The 24,219-nt window shown below is 40.8% G+C and overlaps 1 protein-coding gene across 3 annotated transcripts in view; it reads left to right on the forward strand.

Annotated features, from left to right (window-relative positions):
- Nucleotides 1-23,446, forward strand: part of Daw1 (dynein assembly factor with WD repeats 1) — a 50,405-nt gene extending 26,959 nt beyond the window's left edge. Inside the window, exons 5-12 of one of the 3 annotated variants that reach the window (XM_021198969.1) lie at nucleotides 827-926; nucleotides 3,986-4,093; nucleotides 6,427-6,533; nucleotides 10,985-11,087; nucleotides 11,867-11,981; nucleotides 18,699-18,775; nucleotides 22,066-22,228; nucleotides 23,023-23,057. In XM_021198969.1, the coding sequence (XP_021054628.1) occupies nucleotides 827-926; nucleotides 3,986-4,093; nucleotides 6,427-6,533; nucleotides 10,985-11,087; nucleotides 11,867-11,981; nucleotides 18,699-18,775; nucleotides 22,066-22,228; nucleotides 23,023-23,057 (808 nt within the window). Of the gene's footprint in view, nucleotides 1-826; nucleotides 927-3,985; nucleotides 4,094-6,426; nucleotides 6,534-10,984; nucleotides 11,088-11,866; nucleotides 11,982-18,698; nucleotides 18,776-22,065; nucleotides 22,229-23,022 lie in introns of all 3 variants that reach the window. The other 2 variants (XM_021198968.1, XM_021198967.1) reach the window with 2 other exon arrangements.
- The last annotated feature ends 773 nt before the right edge of the window (nucleotides 23,447-24,219 follow it).

A 24,219-nucleotide genomic window follows, 5' to 3' on the forward strand; every position in this document is an offset into this window, starting at 1 on the left:
TGAGCATCCACTTCTGTGTTTGCCAGGCACTGGCATAGCTTCACAAGAGGCCGGTATATCAGGGTCCCTTCAACAGAATCTTGGTGGCATGTGCATTAGTATCTGGGTTTGGTGGCTAATGATGGGATGGACTCCCGGATGGGGTAGTCTCTGGATAGTCTATCCTTCCATCTTAGCTCTAAATTTTGTCTTGAACAGGGCACTCCTAACTCCTGAGTCAACTCTCCAGCCCTAATATATGGCTTTCTCATATGGGTTCTGGGCCTGGAACCTGGGTCTTCAAGTTTGTACAGCAAGTACTTAGAGTAACTGAACCATGTCATTTGCCCGTAGGATTCCAGTCTTCTAGTCTAATCCTGTCCAAATCCCTCTATACACTTGGTGTTGTTTTGTTCAGGAATCACTGAGGTCAATTTCTCAAAATCGTATCCATCAGGCGCTTGCCTAGGTCTGTCTCTGTGACATTTCTCTCTTTTGACACATATAACAGAGTTTATGTTCATGTCCATACAGATAAGACTAGATATTATTGGTGTTCATGTAGCTAATTTTCCGAAGTTACATTGTTATTATATTAATTCAACAATTGAAATAATTGCAAAGGATATTCATACCTATAATACAACATCTTTAACATCCATACTTATGAATTGATTCCACTAATTATTAGACCTTGATTTTGTTATTTATTGGAGCAAACATGAAATTTCCTATGTTTTAACAGTGTAGTATATGCCTAAGTAGTTGGTAGCTGGGTGTGTTTGGTCTGAGTTCAGTGTGTCATGCAACGTTGCTGAATTTGTTTTTAAACTTTGAAAATTTTCAGTGACAAAATTGCCACGGGGTCTTTCGACAAGACCTGTAAACTCTGGAGTGCTGAGACGGGAAAGTGTTACCACACGTTCAGGGGCCACACAGCAGAGATTGTGAGTACAATTGACACCCCAAAGCCGCCTTCGTGATGCTTTTCCTTTGAGGATCCCATCTCAAGAGTGGAGGTCACTTTTGTGTAGAATATTCAAACTTTGACTCTGCATTTTGAGTCTGCATGCATCATCCATAGCAGGGTAGATGTAATTCTCAGTACTGCAGGTTTAACTGATCACAGATATGGTTACAGTAGAGCATTCCTTGACTAAGTAGCCATGCAGCACGTGATTGGGATAGAAGCTTGATGGGCAGCCATGCTCTTTGATTTTCATTTGTTTATCATTAGAGAATTGTCTCAATGAGAGTTGATGAGGTCATCAGAGTAGCATGGGGAATGTGTACACTGATCATTTCGTGCATTTCGAAAGGATTCAGACTTGTACACATTGTCTAAAACTCAAAATAACTATTTCTTCGTACGGGGATGCCCTTGTCTCCCCTCATCTGTATCCACCCTTATGACAGTGAGATAATGACACCTGTGGAACACATGACGACCCTGGAGAATAAACAGGCTGCTTGGATTAGGAGCAAACTTGGTTGCCACCCTCCTTCAGCTCCAAGGCACATTCATTCAACAAGAGCCTGCTGCAGGGGCTTAAGGTTCTGTGTAGACTCGGCATGCTGTGGCTACTCCTCTGCAGCTTCCTGTTGCTCTCAAGCCCTTGATGTGTATTAGCTTACATTTGGCCCTAAAGAGCGCCATCTTGAGGCACAGTTAGGTAACCGGAGGCATTGACAGTAAGTTGGCCAAAGTTGAAGAAAGACACGATCTTTTCCTTTAGAGAACAGCTGTGTCACCACAGTTCCTCAGAATTTGGATACCATTTTCTTTTGCACATGGTGTCTATTATGACAATAATATAATTTCATACTCAACAACATCTATCAAATAGAACCGTTAACCACGTATGAAGAGCTAGTGAAGTGGCTCAGTTGGTAACGTGCTTGCTCGGCAGCATCACAACGGGCTGATTCTGAGCACTACATAAGCTAGAAGTGGTAGGGCATCCCGTAATCCCAGCGCCTTGGAGGTGGAGGCAGGAGAATCAGATCAAGGTCGTTCTTGGCTACACAGGGCTAGGCTAACTTGGGCTCAAGAGAAACAAAACCAAAACCAAAACCAAAACAAAACATCTGTATACATCATCTGGAAGGCAATTGTGCAATGCCTGATAGAAGTGGATGCAGGGTTTTGTCATTCAGGACGTTTCAGTTCCACAGAAGGAGGAGACACATTACCAGATACGTTCAAAGATGCATAGTTGTTGTACCTGAAGTGTGTGTGTGTGTGTGGGGACCTTAGGTTAAAGGAGTGGGGACAGTCAAGTATCCTTGGTCAATAAAGGTGTCTGGAAAGAATGACAGAGAAGTGGCTTGTGCTTTCCAGACAGGGATCAGCACTCCTCGGCACCAGAGCTGCGTACCCAGGGCTCGTTTCCTGTACTCAGATAGCTTTGTGACCAGAGACCTGACCCTACCTCTGAGATGACATGCATGGAATATGCAATATGGATGTGCCACACACTGGCTGAGTTGCCTGCTACACCTGGTCCAGGGTGAAGGGCAAAGGGCTTTTGGGATGCACAGCTTCCCCAGTTAATGACACCACACCTCTGCACATGTATTCCCAACCAAAGCCAGAATATTAAGTGGAAGTGAAGGAGCAGAAGAGGCAGGCAAAAGTCATGTGGTGGCTCTAAGGGGACTTGCATGACATACTAGGGTCTCTGGGCTTTATCTTGTGAATAATGAATGCCATGCCTTTGAGGCTTTCTAGCTGAGAGGGTTATGCCAGACTTGGTTCTTTGAGGTTATTATTATTATTGTAGTATTATTATTTTAGAATTATAAAGGAGAATTGGGAGACAGGTAAGACCCGAAGTAGTTGGGGATCTTACTGCTATCCAAGTGATCCAATGATGAAGGCTGTCCTAAGGCAGATGGGGCAGGGAGAAATGTTATTGAAGTGGAGAGAGAGGTGCTTGGTAACCGCATAGATTTGAGTAATGAGGAAAGGGGAATCCAAGGTGATTCCTTGTTTGGGAGTTTATGTTATTGCCAGTGCCCTTCCTTAATTCTGTGCCTAAGAGGTCGTCACATGACTTTTGAGCATTAGAGAGACTGAGCAAAGGTACCATGTAATAAGCATCCGTTTGTCAGTCACTGTTCTACCACATCACTACGGAACACAGGAAGATGGTACATTAATAACATTGGGTCCCCAGATTTAAGAAAGAAGGCCCTTAGAGTAACTTCGCCAGTCTCTAATATACTGTTCCTAGCTCCTGTGGTTGGGTGATGAGGCAGGGAGGGTAGATGACTGCAAGCCCTTACTGGATAGAGTTAACATTTGCATAGAGAGTGCACTTGATAGATCAGTGTTGAGTATACTGAAGGTGTTGATGCTTCCCACATGAGCAGTTGAGTGGTAACGATAGACCAGGAGACAAGGCAGAGGATCAGGGAAATGGATGGTATCCTGGGTCAAGGAAGGGGTGGCAATAGAGGAAGCCAGATGAAAGTACTCAGGCATTGTAACCAGAGATGGACTACTTGGTGATGAAGATGTAGCCATAGGCACAGTTGCTAATGGGAAGATCAAGGGCATGAGTCTGGAGGTACTGGAAGGACTGCCTCCAGGAAGGCCATCCAGGATATGGCATTGACAAGGTGAGCCAGAAGCCACAGAAAACTACCGGAAAGCATCCTCAGAAGGACTGTGATCACAGCTGCAAGGACACCAGAGAGCTTGAGACCTGCAGGAGATGATGGGCTGTGCTTTGGCTCTCCTTCTGTGTTCTGCAAACTGGGAGGGGAGCCTGTGTCAGAGCAGGTAGCACAGGAAGAATAAGGCCCCTCCTTAGGAGGAGATTGCCCAGGTGTCTACCTGGGGATAACAGGTTTCTCACTGTTGATGGCTTAGTGTGGTCGCACAGAACATGCTAAATCTGCTAACTCTGCTAAGGGAATCTCAAGAGTCTTCATGCATAATTAAATGTCCAAAGAGTCAGGATTCCAAAGTTCCCTGTGGTTTTCTTTCTTTGTGTTGTAGGTATGTTTATCATTCAACCCTCAGAGCACAGTGGTTGCTACTGGAAGTATGGATACGACGGCCAAACTATGGGACATTCAGAATGGAGAGGAAGTGGTCACTCTAACCGTATGTCCATATCATTCATAAGCCCATCATTTGTGCTAATTATTAGTTATGTTTTGCTATAAAATGAAGGCTATGTGAGAAGAAGTTTTTGAGCCACTGGCTTTTAAATTGTGGGAGATGTTACTGCTGGCTTGCTGAATACTGGGACAGAAACAGGTGAAAATGCTGGAGAAATCAAAGAGGTTTTGTATTTTTTAATGATGTAAATCACATAATCTTAGCACCCCTCCTCTATCTGGCTGAAAGAGAATGAGTAGGAGCTATGTTTGGAAGATGCAGAGTGGCAAAGCCACTCGAGAAGATTCTTTCTGAGATTATGCATTCTCTTCCTTCCCTTTCATGTTCAGCTTAGAATTCTGGGTTACACTGAATAAGCAGGGTGAGGGACTGGAAGCACAAAGACCACAGGGCATGACCCACAGAGAGGATGCCCGTGGGTTTCAGTCTTGCGTGTTACCACCACAACTCTGACACCTTCCCTGAACCTGTAATCTTCCTCTTCATCCCACCCAGCCCAAGTGGTCACAACTGAAATAAGTTAACTTCCTGTCGTAAGGAGTGGGAATCATCGGATAGGGGCTCTGTCCTCCTCGTCCTTTTAAAAGTATAAGTGAAATTTAAAAACTCAAACCAAGCAAATACAAACAGGATACTTTCTCCAAGAAAAGTAAAAGAGGACTGAAGCAAGAAGAGAAAAAAAATCTTAAGTTGTTTCGACAGCTTTTCTTTTTAAAATCTGAGACTCCAGCATCATTAATGTCCGTATGGAACAGAATTTTCGGATTGCCCTTTCTTTCAGGAACACGGAGTTTCATTGTGTCTGTGGTTTCAATGTATTTTTTTTCTCCTGCTGGCTCTGCTTCCCCTGCTTGGTAGACTGGGTTCTGCTCTGCACATGCGCACCATCTGCTGATGGAAAGCACCCGCTCTGCACATGCGCACCCATCTGCTGTTGGAAAGCACCCGTGTGCGTGCTGGGTGTTCAGCTATGCTTCAGCTTGGCAGCAGGTCCATTTGTAAATGAGCTTTTAAATTATTTTATTATTTAAAAATATAACCAAAGGTTGAGGAGCTATCGAAGTGGGTAAAGTCCTTCTGAGTAATCATTGGACAGTGGGGTTGGATTCCTTACATTCAAGCACATGTCCGGTGTATAACAGGTTACAGATGTGTAGAGACAGATAGGTCCCGCGCACTTGCTGGCCAGCAGACCTAGTTTAACAGTTCTATATCTAGTGAGAGACTGTCTTAAAAGTACTAAGTTGGATAGTGATGAGGAAATATATATGAAATTGACCCCTGGCCTCCTCAGAGGCCTCCATAGGTAAGTGCACACACATACATGTGCACATATATGTGCATCACACACATACTTGCACGCACACTTGCATATACACATAACACACAGAGATACACACAGACACATACACATACAGACAGACAGAGAGACAGACAGAGAAAAGTGAAAGGGGAAGAGAGAAGGGGAAGGGGGAGGAGGAGGGAGACGAAAGGGGGAGAAGATGGAGAGGGAGTGAGGGAGAGGGAAAGAAAGATCCTAGCAGTTCAAAGGTTGAGTCAGGAGGATTGTGTGTTTAAGGCTATAGTACAAAAGCAAAACAAAAGAAAACTACTAGAAATAAAAGTAATTGTATTGACTGAAATGATTAGGAAAGTGCAGCTGATACCTTAAATGAGATCTTATTTCTAGACTCTCAGATATCGCTGTAGGAGGAACTTCTTCATATGATGTCCGTACAGTGGGATGCTCAGGACTAGCTTGTGAAGAGGGAGACTCAGATCACAGACAGTCGTGGACACTGCCTACCATTGACCAGTTCACATCACCCCATCACAGGAGTCTCTTCTTTTTTAAAGTCACTAGATTGTCCCATCTACTGTTGTCTCTTGCCCACCACTTATTATCATGTCTGTATGAAAATGGCTGTTTAACTCTTTCCAAGACAGTGTAAAAGACCCCTTCTAATTTCCCCAAATGTATCCTTTTGTTTATAAAACAACCCAGTCCTGCCCTACATCTTGTTCTGCAATGAACCTGATTGAACTGTGCAAGACAACAAGCTTTGCTGATTGACTCTGCAAACGTCACAGAATTCTGGCCCCTCAACTTTCTTGTCACCTTGCAGAGAAAGTGGTGCATGTGTGCAGTCCCTCCTAGCCCAGCCCAGCCCAGGCAGATTTCCTGTTACTCTCTGTAGCTCTCTCTTCTCTACCATCTTTTAGATGATACTATACTCTTATCCACTACATAAGTACTCATCATTTATGTGCTCTTATCTACACTTGTAGATGATTGTATCTGTTCTTTTTTCCAGGGTCATTTGGCAGAAATCATTTCCTTGTCGTTTGACACCTCAGGAGACAGAATCATCACAGGGTCCTTTGACCACACAGTTGTAGTATGGGATGCCAGTACTGGAAGGTAATTTTCTAGATACTTTCCACCTTTGTCAGTGGTTAAGAAGATTTTGTGTTTTGTATTAGCTTAGCCTTGTTCAAGCTGGTTGTGGTTTAAATTCTGAAGGAGTATAACTCATGGTTGATTATTACTTCTTAAACGTGTTTTAGTAATTTGCCTGCATGTATGTATGAATGCCACAATTCATCTGGTACTGTCATGGTTGAAAGCCAGCATGTAGGTCTGAGGAACCGAACTTGGGTTCTTGGCAAGAGCAGCAAGTGGTCTCAACCATAAACCATCTCTCCAGTTCCCATAGTTGATCCTTTAGTGTATTTCTGATAAACAAAATAAGTGATTTTCCCCAATTCTGGGGAAATAATACAAGGCAGCAACACAGAGGAGAATCTTATAAAGAGCTTGGTTATGTAGCTGTTATTAGTCCCATGTTCTTTATAATCAAGTTTCAATGACATCTTATTATGCTAAGGCTGAATATCATGAACTTAAACTCATAGCTAATTTCCTAAACTTAATTTAGCCCAAGAACTTCAATTTCCTTTCTGATGGTTGTTGGCCTTACTTTGTTGACAAGCTAGCTGAATTAGCATGTCTGCATTGGAAAACCCGACCCGTGGGCTCCGAATTTTGATAGAGAGATTCATTACCAACGCTACCATCCAAGAGATATTGAACAAGGCATGAGGGGAGGATGGGGCTTTCAACCATTTGATGCACAGCTCCTGAGTGCCCATGGGGCTGTGGAACCCACTCATGTGTTTTCCTTTATCCATGAATTACTTAGCTAATCAATTCCTTTTGGAGTCAGAGTCTCAAATAGCTCAGGCTGGCCTCCAAGCCAACTCTCTCTGTGGCTGCAGGTGACTTGAATGTCTGATCCTCCTTCCTCTACCTCCTGAATGTTGGAAATCTAGTCTTGTGCTGCTGCACCTGATTCCAGATTCTGGGGATTAATCCTGGAGTGTTCTTCACACTATGGAAACCAGCACTCTGCCATTTGAGTTGCTTTCCTGTCTGTAATCATCAATTTTATGACTTTTTCAAGAGTTTTGGAATGCCTTTATGAATCATTACCCATTCCTTTATAAAATGTTACTTTAAGTTATAGTTTCAAATTTTTATTTTTTGAATTTTTAAAGTCTTTTTAAATTTCATTTTTTTAGTTTTTACACTCCATATTTTATTCCCCCCAATCCACCCTCTCACTGTTACACATCCCATACCTCCTACTCACCCCCCCTGTCTCCACATGGATGTCCTCACCCCCACCCTACCTGACCTCTAAATTCCCTGGGGCCTCCAGTCTCTTGAGGATTAGGTGCATCATCTCTGAATGAACACAAACCTGGAAGTCCTCTACTGCATGTGTGTTGGGGGCCTCGTATCAGCTGGTGTATGCTGCCTGTTTGGTGGTCCAGTGTTTGAAAGATCTTGGGGGTCCAGATTGAGACTGCTGGTCCTCCTACAGGAAATCTCTTCTCAGCATCTTTCAGCCTTCCCTAATTCATCAATAGGGGTCAGCTGCTTCTGTCCATTGGTTTGGTAGAAATATCTGCATCTAACTCTTTCAGCTGCTTGTTGGGTCTTTTGGAGGGCAGTCATGATAGTCTTTTTTTTTTTTTTTTTTTTTTTTGTGAGTGCTCCATAACCTCGGTAATAGTGTCAGGCCTTGGGACTTCCCCTTGAGCTGGATTTCACTTTGGGCCTTCTTTTCCTCAGGCTCCTCTCCATTTCCATCCCTATAATTCTTTCAGACAGGAACAATTATGGGTCAGAGATGTGACTATGGGATGGCAACCTCATCCCTCACCTGATGTCCTGTCTTCCTGCTGGAAGTGGGCTCTATAAGTTTCCTCTCCCTACTGTCAGGCATTTCATCTAAGGTCCCTCCCTGTGAGTCCTGAGGGTCTCTCACCTCCCAGGTCTCTGATGCTTTCTGGAGGATCAAGGACCTCAACATAAGACCAGATACACGGAATCTAATAGAAGAGAAAGTGGGAAAGAGCCTTGAACTCATTGGCACAGGGGAAATTTCCTAAACAGAATTCCAGTGGCTCAGGCTCTAAGATCAAGAACTGATAAATGGGACTTCATGAAACTGGAAATCTTCTGTAAGGCAAAAGACTTGGCCAATAAGACAAATTGGTAACCTACAGATTGGGAAAAAAATCTTCACTAACTCCACATCCAACAGAGGGCTAATATTCAAAATATATAAAGAACTCAAAAAGTTAATCACCAAAAACACCAAACAACCCAATCAAAAAATGGGTATAGAATTAAACTGAGAATCCACAACTGAGGAATCTTGAATGGCTGAGAAGCACCTAATGAAATGTTCAAAGGCCTTAGTAATCGGAGAAATGCAAATCAAAACAACCCTGAGATTCCACCTTACACCAATCAGAATGGCTAAGATCAAAACCTCAGGTGACAACACATGTTGGAGAGGATGTGGAGAAAGAGGAACACTCCTCCATTGCTGGTGGGATTGCAAACTGGTACAACCACTCTGGAAATCAACCTGGAGGTTCCTCAGAAAATTGGAAATAGATCTACCTGAAGATCCAGCTATACCCCTCTTGGTAATATACCCAAAAGATGCCCCACCATGCCACAGGGGCACGTGTTCCACTATGTTCATAGCAGCCTTATTTGTGATAGCCAGAAGCTGTAAACAACCTAGATGTCCCACAACAGAAGAATGGATACAGAAAATGTGGTTCATTTACACAATGGAATACTACTCAGCTATTAAGAATGAGGACATCCTGATGTTTGCAGGCAAATGGATGGAACTAGAAAATACTGTCCTAAGCGAGGTAACTCAGACCCAAAAGGACATGCATGGTATGTACTCACTAATAAGTGGATATTAGCCAAAAATAAGTACAGAATTCTCAAGATACAGTCCACAGAAATCAAAAAGCTCAACAAGCTGAACTGCCCAAATGTGGATGCCTCAGTCCCACTTGGGAGTGAGAAGAAAGCAGTCACAAGTGGGGAGGAAGGGAGGGACCTTGGAAAGAAAGTGGATGGGGGGGTAATTGGGGGTAAAAGGGGAATCTGATCTTGTATTGGGTGATGGAAAAGGACTGAAGCCCTGAGGGTCAGCAGAAAGAATGGAAACAGGCAACCTTGGGAAATAGGAGGTTGAGGCAACCCTCCAGAACACTTCAAAATTTTATTTTAACAGTACATATTTATATGTATAGTGTGATAGTTTGAAGCATTATAAACTGTTAAATGATGAAAACAGACTAGTTCACGTCTCCATCTCCTTAAACACTTTTTCAAAGTTATACTAATATGTGATAATTGAACAATTTTATGGGGTACACTGTGATGTATGTACCCCGTATGAACACATGATACAATATGTTACAGATCAAACCAGAAACTGGGACTGAAATAAGTCAGACATAGTCGTATTACCTTTTAAAGCAAAGTTTTATGTATATGGGTTTCTTTTGCATTCATAACAAGTGCAGCCAGCCCATGCTTGTCTGGGCCCAGGAAGTCCAGAGAGGACACGAGATCTCCTGGAACTGGTTGCAGGAGGTTGTTAGTTGACATGGTTGCTGGGAACCCAACATGGATCTTCTGAAGACAGTGAGTGCTCTTAAGTGTTGAGTCATCTCTCCAGCCTCAGTCACAATATCTTTGATTGCTTAAAACTTTTGTATAGTCTTATGGAAATTAGTGTTAACTCCTTTTGAGTAATAGCAGAGCTGTTTTTGCTTCATTACCAAAAAATGTAATTTGTAAATACTAAAATTTAGTTCACAGAACTGGGATTCATCATATGTGCATATGCTATAGTAAAAGCACCAGTGGTAGTTTTTATTGTTAACCTGACCTAGAGCAGTGCTTCTCAACCTTCCCAATGCTATGACCCTTTAACACAGTTCCTTGATTTGTAGTGACCCCAAGCATAAAATTATTTTCATGGTTACTTTGTAACTATAATTTGCTACTGTTATGAATTGTACCATAAATATTTTGGGAGGTAGAGGATTAACAAAATGTTCGATATCCACAAGTTGATAACCCCTGACCTAGAGTCACCTGGGAAGGGAGACTCTGAGGAATTATTCAGATAATGGTGGCCTGTGGGCACTCCTGGGGGAGATTGTGTTGATTATTAATTGGGAAGATTCACCCTGCATGTGGGCAGCATCCTTTCCTGGGGTGGTCCCTAGCTGGTTTAAGAATGAAGAAAGCAACTGAGCTGAAGCAGAATCAAGTGGGTGTCATGGGGTGTGGGCTGTGCTTGCTTCCCTTAGAGGCGTGGCCAGCTCTTTGAGTCCTTGGCTTCCCTGAGATGACAGGCTATCACCTGGGATGAGTGAATAAGCCCTTCTCTTATAGTCTTTTCTTCAGGGTGGTTTGTCACAGTAGAAGTGAAACCAGGACAACACCTTTTACCAGTGGTGACTATTTCTGTCTTGCAGGAAGGTGCACACTTTAATTGGTCACTGCGCTGAGATCAGCAGCGCCCTGTTCAATTGGGATTGCTCTCTAATACTAACAGGCTCCATGGACAAGACCTGCATGGTGAGCTCAGAGTCAGCCTTGCTTTGTAAGGTGTCTCTATTCTCTATACTATGTCAGGTATTCATCAAAATAACTAACAGACTTCCAAGAGGGCATACGGTTAAATATTAATTTATAAATAAAAATTCCTAACTTTTATTTTAAGTTTCCAGTTTCCATAGTTTGAAGGAAACATGAAGTGATAAAATGATTTTAATTGCATGAAAAGCAGTAATGGTTTTCTTTGAAAAAACCACATTAATTTTACCCAGTGTCCCACTGTTTATTTAGTATGCACATTTCATATTGGCATAGCCCTCAATAAACCTCAAATAAGTTTCCTCCTGTTATTGAGCCTCTTAACTTCAAAAATAATTACTGAGAGGCTGAAACCACCTGCCACTCAATTTTATACACAAAACCTTCAATCTCATGGCGTACTTTTAATTTTCTGTCGTCGTAGTTTGGGATCAAGCCCCTCATCATCTTTGTTACAGAAAAGATTCCATCATGCTGGTACCTGAAGCAGTATCACTTGGGATGTTTTTTTTTTTTTTTTTTTTTTTTTAAATTTCCTTAATACTGTAAAAAAATCTAAATGTCTGCTATGATTTTTCTGTGACAAGATGGTTGTCTGTGGTCTTAGGTCATAAAGTGGAATGAACTGATCAGAGAGAATTATATGTGTCTTTTTCAACACAGTTGTTTGGCAAGACTCACTTGTATTAAAGTATTGTCTCTCCCACTCTGCAGAGGAATTCAGCTGCTTAGTTAGTGATTTCTATTTCTCCTAATTTCAGTTGTGGGATGCTACAAGTGGGAAATATGTAGCAACCTTAACAGGCCATGATGATGAGATCCTAGACAGCTGCTTTGATTACACTGGGAAACTTATCGCAACAGCTTCTGCCGATGGTAAGTCATCATTTGACACATTAAAGGTATGGAGGAGTTATGTTTCCTTGGAACTGTGCCTGACTCTATACCATGCTCCATCTCCCTGAGAGCCTGCTGTGGCTGAAACATGTGCCTTAACTTCATGTATGTAACCACAGTGTGTCCATGACACATTGTCTTCCTATGTGTGTTATTGGGAGATTGAATATAGCTTAGTGTGAGGTCAACAACACTTTCCCACAGAGTTATATCCCATCAGTTTTATTTTGAGATAGGATCTTTGTAACTCATCCAGATTGGACTTGAACTTACTCCGTATCCTCGATGTCCTGACCTTGTGATCTTCCTGCCTTAGTCTCTGCATAGTGGGCATTGCTAACTGTGTCACAAATCCTGGATCCATGTTGAGTTCTTGAGAGTCACATGTAATGTTTTGTATTATCTGTCACCTCCTTGATGGAGTCACACATGTCTGTGCAAACCTTGATATCTTCCATACATAATAGTACCATGTTCACAATCATCTCTTTGATGATTGTGTACAATACTTGATTCTGTTGGAATTATCAACTTGGCCACTATTGATATTATTATAATAAACTATTATTTCCTTATAAATAATATGCTATTCCACCATGCATGTCAAATTCTTGTAAAAAACATATTCTATAGCATGCTTTCATTACCTTGTTCATAGGCAAATATAACATCATACATGTTTTTGAAACCCATAGTTCTCATTCTGATTCTGTACCATTGATCTGGTCATGTAATGTCACTTGTTAACTACAAATGGTGCTGTATACATATTGAGTGCCTTACACTGAACAGTCACACAAATGCCTACATGTGGCAAATGCCTACTCTGTGTTTTGTCTTCTTGAATACCACCCATAGTCCTCAGACTGCATGAATGACATCTAAGAATGTTATATGTGAATTCATGCACCTTCTGTTCTATCCACAAATGAGAGTACATTGTCATCTCATTGATAATCAGTCACAAGAATCCACAATGTCAGCCACGTTTTCTGGGTGAGCATGTCTATGCCACAGTACGTCAAGAATTATGTGTTAAAAAACACCTCTGACACTACAGTAAAATTTCCAAATTCTTGAAATTTATGTAAGGTTACTTGCCATATTTATCTACCTTATGATGCTTGCAATACACACATGCACACACATATATATATATATATATATACACATGAGGTCTACTGGCAATTTCTTACTCTATGATTTATTTATTTATTTATTAATTAGATGTAAGTACACTGTAGCTGTCTTCAGACCGCTCTCTCCAGCCCTGTTCACTCTGGTCCTGATGGCTCTGGTCCCACTTGCTCCAGCCCCAATCACTCTGGCCCAAAGATTTATTTATTTAAGTATACTATAGTTGTCTTCAGACACCCCAGAAGAGGGCATCAGATCTCATTATGGATGGTTGTGAACTACCATGTGGTTGCTGGGATTTGAACTCAGAACCTTTGGAAGAGCAGTTCATCTTTCCATCCCTGATGCATATTTATATACATATATATGTAAATATATAAAACTACATGATATTTACTGATATCTTATTCTGTATGTTCCTGTTGAGTGTAAGTATGTGTATCTGTATACTCTCTATCTACTGCCAAAGTCAGATCTATATATGGCTACATATATAGAGATTGCTATATAGATATATTATCTATATTGACAATGTCTTACTCTATGCTTGGTATAGATAATCTTGATGTCACACTATCCATTGAATAATGGTATCATCTCTTTTGCACCTGGGTTTATTATTGCACTCACTGTATCAGCTTTACACAATGCTTGTGTAATCTCCTTGAATATCATACACAATGCTATATTAATAATATGTCATCCACTTCCCAATTATATGACATTGTATATCTTCATAATCATTTATAATTATGCATGATTCTATTCTGTAGGTAACATGTATGACAACTATGCATTATGTCACACTGTAGTTATACACTTTAAAATACTACATGTGGCACTGAAGTCTGACTATCTTTCCTCTTTGATAGCAGTGTGTAAATTTGCTATGTATGGTTAAAACTCCCTGGTGTCACAGAATGATGTCTACTCCATATACATGACGAACATATGACAAAACACAGTGTGCCTTATATTTAAATTTTATGTCATGGCATGGTCTTACTATGACCTATTGTCACAAGTATGTAATGCCTTGCCATTCACATCTGTAAAAGCTTTGTAGGCCTGAAAACTCTACTTTCACCCTTTTTGATAATGATGGATGATGATATTATATGATTTGCAATATCTATATATTCTACTCTATGTATTAATCATGAACTTAAACATCATATGTGATGTCACTATGTACTTGCTTCTTCTTTTGATTAACCATAAAAATTATATTTCAACTGGGCATGGTGGCAAACTGTTTTAATTCCCCTAAAAACCCCTTGCCTAGCAAAGCTCCTCCTGAGTTCTTCATACAGTAACTATTAAGTCATAAAAACATCTTTAACCCCACAAATCTTGGGGAACTTGAAGCAAGATGTAATATATTTTGTGATTTATAACATATTTTACTGCAGTAGCTTCTGCATGCGGGGTAAGCAGAAGTGTGCGCTCATTGCTTCCCATACCCATATCAATACGACATTTGATTTCTCCAATTGGAGTGCGGTGGGGGCCACATGAGCAAGCCTCTCCTGAACTCTATTTGTGATCTCTCTCTATTTTTTTTGGTTAAGACTTCACAGTCCTATATTATACGGTATAAAGAAAATATTGTTAATAGGAAAGAAAAGTTAATCAATTGCTGTCTTTTGAAATGATTTTAGTTCTTTACCTGCTTCTCTGTCCTCCTTTGTTGGTGGTCATATTCCTTCCTTAGTTTATAAAGGTCTTAAGTCTCACAGGACCCGTCTTCACTTCATACTACCATACTGTGTAAGTTTAGAAATCCGTATGAATAAAGTCAATATCATAAAATCAACCATTGAAATATCACTTTTCATAATATAGTTCTATAACTTTGAACAAAGGTTGTTGTGAGCAGGGGCTAGAGAAAGGGCTCAGAGGCAGGCAGATTGCTGCGAGTTCCAGGCCAGCCTGGTTTACATAGTGACTTCCAGAATAGCCATGACTACATAGTGAGACCCTGTCTCAAAATGCCAGCCAACCAACCAACCAGCCAACCAACCAACCAACCAACCAGCCAACCAACCAACCAACCAACCAGCCAACCAACCAACCAACCAACCAGCCAACCAACCAACCAACCAGCCAACCAGCCAACCAACCAACCAACCAACCAAACAAACAAAAACAAATTAGTATTTACTGGGTCAATGCCTTCTTTCTGATGCTTGTTATACTAAGATGAATCATTCCTTATACTTATACACTGTGCTTTTGACATTCCTTTTATAGCCAGGCCTCATACTACATTGTGTTATATCCTTGATTGGCACACAAAATTCTTCACTGTCTATGCCTGATATTCAGAAAGACCATGGGTGGGTGGCATGCACTGTCTCTGTTATCTCTTTGATGACCACATATAGTGCTAGATTGTGTCTCCATATCCCAAATTATTGTCTGGTGATTCTTTGTGTTTGTCTGATCTTCCTATGTCCCAGGAATTATGATATCTTATGTTAGATCCAATGCCTTGCATACATCTTGAGATATTATCATCTCCTTGAAAAACACATTTGGTAGAATGCCATATGTTACATACCTTTGATATCCACTTATGATAAAAGAGTATTAATATGTATCTTCTATAACAGTGTATTAAAATGTATCATATCTATGCCATCTGATTAATGAGTAACATATATAAACATGTATGTGTCATGTGTGGTGGTTTACTATGTATGTGTAACATATATATATATAAAAAATAAATGACCATGTATAGTATGTACTATGAGTTTCTGGCCTTCTTGGATGAATGTAATATGATACTATGTGTGTTTTATCTATTTATCCAGGTACCAGGCTTTCTTTTTTCTGTATTATATCTTTAATATTATATAAATTCCATATCCCTAGGGTTCCCATATTACATCATACTGTTTCTTCTTCTCTCCTAAAGCCCCTTTCTGACATTACACCATATTTAGACAGTCTCACTGACTATACTAGTTTCTGTAGTTTGAGCTATGGAAGTAGTGGGGTGAAACATCCCACAGCTTTTTACTGAGTTTATTCCGATGCTCTGTATGCTGACACTGAATATGTCTCTACCATCTCATGAAGGTGACATCTGAGCACCACATCCAGCTTTGATTCTTCAAAAAGTCATAACATTTCTTTCAAGCATTTGTAATGCCATGGATATGAGTGACACTTTCCTTCATGCATTCTGTCATACAATACAATGTATAAGCACACACGTGGATATGTTATTTCAGCGGCAGCTTCTGGTACCATATATTATGCAACAAAATGACTGTTTTTTCCTTCCCAGGGATCATATGTAACACTGTACTAACTGTGCCATGTCCTTGAAGCCTCAATGAGGCTACACTTTCTATGTATAATGTGTTTGACATCTTGTCTGCTACCTCACTAGGCTCCATTAGTTAGTGATGCTACATGTGGCTCAGTAGCATATCCCTTATATCACTTTAGAATCTGCATAAGATGGGCTGCTGAGATGGCTTAGTGGCTAAGAGTGCTTGCTGCTCTCCTGGACCTAAATTTGGTTTCCAGCAATCATGTTGGGTGGCCCACAACTGACCGAACCTTCAGTTCCATTGGATACAACATGCTCTTCCATTTTTCACTGGCACCTGCACTTACCTGTGGTACCTACCAACACAGAGACACAAATATATATATATATATATATATATATATATATANATATATATATATATATATATATATATATATATATATAAATAAAATAAGTACCTAAACAATCTTCTTAAGCTATCCTAGAGAATGAATAGCATATTCTTGGGAATGATGTCTGATTCTATACAATATGGCATATCCATCAGTGGTCTTTAGGCTGAGTCTTGTCCTTGATGACATTTTATAAAGTTGTGTGACACTTCACCTCACTACTGCATTAGCTTGTATTTCAGTATAGCTGCTTCTGTCTACATGCATGATGACAAGCTCTATCCTGTGTCACATTTTTTTAGAATCATGTGAAATGCTTCCTAATTTTCCTCTTTCCTGATAAGCACACGTACTGTACAGTGGCACCTACATCATGCCCCTGAAACCACTCTCTCTGTGAGTTTACGTTGTAGTGTATCTTACTGTGGATAATTCAACTTAGTTCCCATGAAGTTATGTTATGGGAAGCAAGACAGGACATAATCCTTCATACATATTTATTCTATAAAATGTTAGATTGCATAGAATATTGGAAGTCACACAGCAGCTGGGGACAGGGCTGGCAGATCAGCAGGCTGGGGGTGAGTGTGTGAAGAGTTTACTAACGTTCAATTCTAGTTTTTATTTCCTTTTAACCTGCTGTTTATTCCACTATCAATTCTGTTCTTTCATTGTTCTACAAAGCATTGATTCAGAATAATCTTTTCTTCTTTTGGAGTATTCTATAAACCTCTTCTGATTCCTAAGAAGCATTGAGATGGTATTTAATTATCTCATGTATGTATCTCCAAATAGTTATTTTGTTGCACGGCAAAAGGTAATTAACAGAGGCTGGTATAATTGCTGTCCCCACTTCAGAGCTGAGAGAGGTAAAGTAGCTACTTTTGCCTGTGTCAGGATACAGCGTTAGGAAGTTATGGAGGTGAAATGTGGACTTAAAAATTTGGTTTCTGAGTTCATTCTCATCCTGTCTTGTACATAGCTATGATATCATGGGGAATCTGGGCATCACATACTTAATTTCAAGTCCTGGCTTTCCTTTTTAAGTTGTCCCACATTTCTGGGGTAACTGGTGTTACTGGGTTGTGAAGCATCCTAGCTGTATGTTTTATGTGTGTAATCATACCAATTCGAAGATGGCATTTAAAATCCTTTTATCTACTTCATTTTCTTTTCTTATTTCATATATCACCCCCACTTTTTTTTTCAGAGACAGGATTTTTCTGTGTAGCCCTAGCTGTCCTGGAATTTACTTTGTAGACCAGGCTGGCCTCAAACTCAGAAATACACTTGCCTTTGCCTCCCAAGTGCTGGGTTTATACTGGGGAGTCCAAGATCTCTTCCAACAATGTGAGAGACAGAGAGCAAATCATGTCCAGCCTCTTCTGCATTTACAGGGTTGAGTATGGATCTTGACATAGGAAGAACAAACAGTTCAGAGCTCATTTGTTAGAAGATAGACTTTTAGGTAACATGAAGTTCTGCAATTCAGATCTACTAATGTATATTCCTGTCATGGTTTGTATATTCTTGGACCATGGAGTGGCACCATTTGGAGGTGTGGCCTAGTTGGAATAGGTGTGATCTGGTTGGAGTAGGTGTGTCATGTGGGTGTGGGCTTAAGACCCTCACTCTAGTTGCCTGGAAGTCAGTCTTTTACTAGCAGCCTTTGGATGAAAATGTAGAACTCTCAGCTTTGCCTGCGCCATGCCAGCCTGGATGCTGCCATGCTCCCACTTTGATGATAATGGACTGAACCTCTGAACCTGTAAGCCAGCCCCAATTAAATATTGTTTTTGTATCAGACTTGCCTTGGTCATGGTGTCTGTTCACATCAGTAAAACCCTAGCTAAGACAATTCCCATCTCTCTCCAAAAGGAACAGCAAGAGTTTACAATGCAACCACAAGAAAGTGCATAACCAAACTGGAAGGCCATGAAGGAGAAATCTCAAAGGTGAGTTACCATCTCATATGAAGCAGTGTGTTTACTATAAAAAAAAGTTATGATAGTAGAGATTACAAATTAACCCTCTGAGCTAACATTTCATGTACCTTCAAAATATCTAACATTCTAATATGGGTCAGGCAGTGAAGTAGTGTTTCTGACAGCTAAATGGATTGAAGTAGAGAGAACACAAATAAAGCCAAGTGAAGTAGACAGAATGATATGCAGACAAGTCCTTGTTGAGTTGAAAAGGTATTCAGTGTGAATGGCCAAGAAGGCACATCATTGGAGGTTTCTTATGTCATGTCTCTACTTTATCATCATTTTAAGATGAATTTCTATTTAGAGTATTATGCCGGGGAGCATTTGTGAACTCCAAAAGACCATCCAGGAGCTGATTCTAATACAATAATGTTAGTGTCTCTTTGTTTGCAAGTTGAGCCTGGGTCACACCATTGTCACTGACATAGCAGGACAGGAGGGTGTAATCCCATGTCTAATTTTAAGCAGGTATTTATAGAGGCAATAGGGGGTATCTAGCCTGGTATACACATCTGATTGGGCTAGCCATTATGGCCTTTAACATAACTGGGAACCAAACCATAAACTTAACTTCTGCTTTTCTACTGATTGGTGGTTGTTAGGTAGTGAAGTGATAGGGGCAGGCTTGTAACCTTGAGGTGCAGATTTGTTGGGGAGTATCCTGGAAACTGGTGCTAGATGCAGGTCTTGGTGGGTAACCTAGAAACTTGTGTAAGATACAGGTCTTGTTCAGGGGTAACCTGGAAACTGGTGCTAGGGACTGGTCTATTAGTTAACTCGAGGTCAACCTTAGGTCAGGTTCTCTAAGCTGGAGTCTGAACCCAAAAGAGCTGGTCTCTCTAAAGCAGCATTAAATGTCTACCATGACACAAATTCCTGTCGGCTCACTGTCTTTCCTCCATCTATCACCAACAGTGTCTGTTGGACAGCAGAGCTGTGAATGAATCAGGTTAGACTTCACCTATGCACAGTTGACTTATTATGAATCCACAAATTTCAGTTAATCTTCCTTTCACAATACCAACAAGCTCATTTACTTCATACAGAGTGGAGCTACACCTAGTGGTGGTGCCATAACACCTGGAATCTTTCCATCTGAGCGGTGTTAGTTGCGCCTGGTGACATATGCTTGTAATTGCAGCCCTTTGGAGGTAGAGACAGAAGGATCAGGAGTTCATCCTTGGCTAAAAATGGTACCCTGTCTCAAGCAACCTTACCTCCCCCACTCCCCAAGCAGATGCATTGGGACTGAGATACTAAATCTCTTTAATTACATCATCCTTCTCTAAAACTCAACCATCTAAGCCTTTATTTTTAAGCATTTCCTGTCTGACTCAGCAAAAAAAAAAAGATTGTCTAAACACTTAAAAAGTATAAAACAGTATTTTTGAATATCAGCAAATATTTAATTAGCTGAAAATACCCAATTCAGCAATTTAAGGAGTTTGTAAAGTGCTTTTCTGTAGCTCTAGTAAACATTCAAGTTTGTATTATGCAAAAGAGCATGTGGTGCCTCCAGGGATCTGTGCATTAGATATAATAGAGGGAGTGATGTTTGGAAATATTTAACGAAGTATAAAATAACCCATTTTGAAACTCCAAGGCTGTATCTTAGGGTTTTATTGAGCAGGTTTTAGAATCCTCACAGAACAGAGCTACTCAGTGAGAGACTGAGGTGTGTTTATGTCCCAGAACATGGCAGAGTATGCTGGGACTGGGCGCTCTTGCTTCCCAGATCAGCCCAAATAGTTTTATAGGTGAGATCCTATCTGTCCCTTCTTATGAAATAACAACTTGATTACTTCTGAACTCCAAAAGTTACAGTCAGATTCCAACATTGCCCATGTGTCTTCCCACCCCTCCGTCTTTTGTCCCTGTTGCTGCTGGCCCTTGCCTGTGATAAGGGCTGGTATCCATGGCATTGGGTGCTACTGACCACTTCATGGACTGAGAGATAAGGGGGTGGCAGGAAGGTGTGGGGAGGTAGGGCATGGAAGGGGAGCCTGGGCCATGTTCCCGAGTGTCCAGCTAAGGAGCCACCATCATGATGGACATTTCTCCCCAGTGAGTGCCTGCTTGTTTTTGTGACCATGTGACAGTAAGGAAAATTGGAATAGATTGTTAATTAAGTTACTGTCTGGCAATATTTATAAGGAGTACAAACCTAAAACATTTAGTATTTCATTTATTAATTCATGGAACACTTAAAACATCAGGTTATATTCAGTATGTGCAATAGTAGATTTTTCGTGCCATCCTCCTACATGTGTATAACGTATTGTGATCATATTTATCCCCACTCCCCTCTCCTGTCCTGCTTCCTCTCTTGTGAGTCCCCTTCCTATTTCTAATCAGTCCTATTCTGATTTTGTGTATGTCCCAGTGAGTTTCAATGGGATGACTTTTGAGAGCTTCTTCTGTGCTAGGCATTTGGTAGACACAGCTCTGCCCTCCTCATACCTTCATCTCCAGTGGAAGCCGCTCCACTCATTGTCTAGTGATAAATATAGAAGGTCTCTAACTGGGACTTACCAGAGGAATACAAGGGCCAGCAGCAGGTCCCTCTGCCACTCAGATACTGAAGAACAACACCTGGCCCTCAGAAAGTATCAAAATGTATTATCTGAAAGTGATGCATTTTGAGTGTTAAAGGATGAAAATCCTCTTGCAGCCCTGCCATGGGAATCTGCTCTTTCTGTGGCAGAGATGGAGGACAGAGTGACAGAACATTGTGTTGCAGGGGTGACATTGGATATTACAGATCTAGCCTGCTTTCTTTTCATCTACCAACTAGTTTTGCCTCTGTCGAAGCCGAGGAGGGAACCATTGAATCTTTGGGAAGAAACTGTTGAGGAACACTCAAAGTATACAGGTGCTTTGGTCTTTTATGGTTAGAAGTGTGATGTGGTGTGGTGTGGTGTGGTGTGGTGTGTGTGTGTGTGTGTGTGTGTGTGTGTGTGTGTGTGTGNGTGTGTGTGTGTGTGTGTGTGTGTGTGTGTGTGTGTGTGTGAGAGAGAGAGAGAGAGAGAGAGAGAGAGAGAGAGAGAGAGAGAGAGAGAGAGAAACAGAAACATTAGCATCTAAGTTTCAATTTAATTTTCAGACACTAGTCCCTATATTTTTCCTACCAGGAAGGAATTGATCTAAAAATAAATTCTAGCCCAGATTGAAGATGTGTGCTCAGCCCTCCTTCTGATGATGGAACTCTATTGTTAACCCATACTCAACCTGTTATCATCTCTTTTGCTACTTTGCAGATCTCTTTCAATCCCCAAGGAAACCGGCTCCTGACAGGCAGCTCTGATAAGACAGCCAGAATCTGGGATGTTCAGACTGGCCAGTGCCTTCAGGTCCTTGAGGGGCACACTGATGAAATATTTTCATGTGCTTTCAACTATAAAGGGAATATAGTCATTACAGGTATGGGAGGAATACACATCAAACACCTATCTGGTTTTCCTTTAAAGATAGCTACTAGAATTTTAGAAGGATGCTAAAAGGAGTTCACAGTTGACCTTGGTTCAGTTTGCCATGGTGCTTGGCTTATCTTGAAATTTTATTTTACTATCATTACTGAATTTATTTTTTTTTTGTTTGGCATTATAAAAATGTGTTTTTAGACAGGGTCTTGATATGTATCCCTGGATGGCCTTACCTTGCTAAGTAGTGCAGACTGGCCTCAGACTTGCAGCAATCCTTCTGCCATAGCCTCTCATGGGTAGGATTGGAGGTGTTAGCCACCCTACCAGGTCCCACTAGTTGCACCAGGATTCACAAGAGTGTGTTCTGCCACTGATAGTAAGCTTTTTTGACTTTTAATTCTGTTGCTCTAGGTAAGGTAGCCTTTTAGAAACCTGCCTAGCTAGTTACTCTATTTTCCCAGCCGTCCATGGGCCTACTGTTTACTGCCCAGCTGATGGTAGTGGATGCCAATAACCAAAGCAAGTCAGGACCATCATTTTCCACAGATGGTTTTATAGTCCTGAAGATATTATTGTAAAATTGAAATTTTTTCTTGGATTTTTTTTCTTTTTTTGCTAAAGTGCTAACATGTAGGGAAAAGAATATGGATTGAATGTTTTCCCAACTCTCAGCAATTGCATGACTTCCTGGTCATCATTTGGAAAGCCTCACATTTCACATTTGGCTGAGTAACCAGGAGCAAGTCCACCTGTTAGATAAGGGGAAAATGATCATGCAATTTGTTTCCTCAGGCAGTAAGGACAACTCCTGCAGGATATGGCGTTGACCCAAGGGCTCTGCTATGGAGCAGGGCTGTTGGCAACAGTGATCAAGAACTTGAACCTCCAGAGAACAAGTGAGCCTATTTTCTCTGCCTCCTCTTTTCATGCAACTTACCCATGGAACAACCTGCCCTTCACCTCACAGACATGACCATGAAAGCCAATGAGCCTTCATCATTTCCTGACATTATCTAAAGGTTATTGGCAGGAGCAGGCATAATGTGTGATAAATGTCACTAATTGTTTCTGTTGTGTTTTGTGTTTCAATAGCACCAGGATACTGACAAATGAAGTCAGAGTGCCTTAACAGCACTTCTTCTAGATTCTAGAATCTTCTAGATTGTACCTGAAGGCTGATGTTACAGTTTTTTTTTTCAATAAAGTTTTTAGACAATATTTCCCATGACTACGTGTTTCATCATATTTGGAGGGTAAGAGAACAAAGAATAAAAATGGTTCTTACCAGCAAATATATTCTGCATTGAAAGTGGAATAGAATACATGTTGGTAGCATTTTTTTTTTAATCTCTAAGGATGTGTTAAACAGAGCAGATAATCAGATTGGTAAATTTAAAAAATCCTGAAGTATAAGTGAAAACACCAAATAGTTGCTAAAATATTAAAATTATCTTGGGGTGCTAGCAAGATGGCCCAGCAGTTAAGAACAGTTGGAAGACCCATGTTTATTTCCCAGCACCCATATCAGGCAGCTCACAATGGAGTGTGACTCTAGTTCCAGGGAACCTGATCCCTTCTTCTGTCTTATGTAGAAACTTGCATGTTTGTGGCATACATAAATATAGGCAGATGCATACACACACACACACACACACACACACACTATATGAAGATCCAGTTTCACTGATGGCATGCAAATGCTCTTTCTCCAACACTTTGATCACTTTAATAAAGAGACCTGTTTCCTCCATTGTGGCAGCTACTTTTAAGACCTTAAAAAAGTAGACACATACTTATGATTCTATCTTGCCTTTAGATCATGAGTTATAGTTAGCTTTAACTGTCAAGTTGATGCATTTGGGAAGGGAGAACCCCATGTGGGGAATTGCCTATGTTGGATTGGTCTATGGGCATGTCTGTGTGGCCTCTGAATTGGAGTTCGTCAAAAGACCCTCACTCACAAAGACCACAGAGATCGCCATCGCTGCA

The sequence above is a fragment of the Mus pahari genome, chromosome 5 (genome assembly GCF_900095145.1).
Source record: "Mus pahari chromosome 5, PAHARI_EIJ_v1.1, whole genome shotgun sequence".
Taxonomy (NCBI): domain Eukaryota; kingdom Metazoa; phylum Chordata; class Mammalia; order Rodentia; family Muridae; genus Mus; species Mus pahari.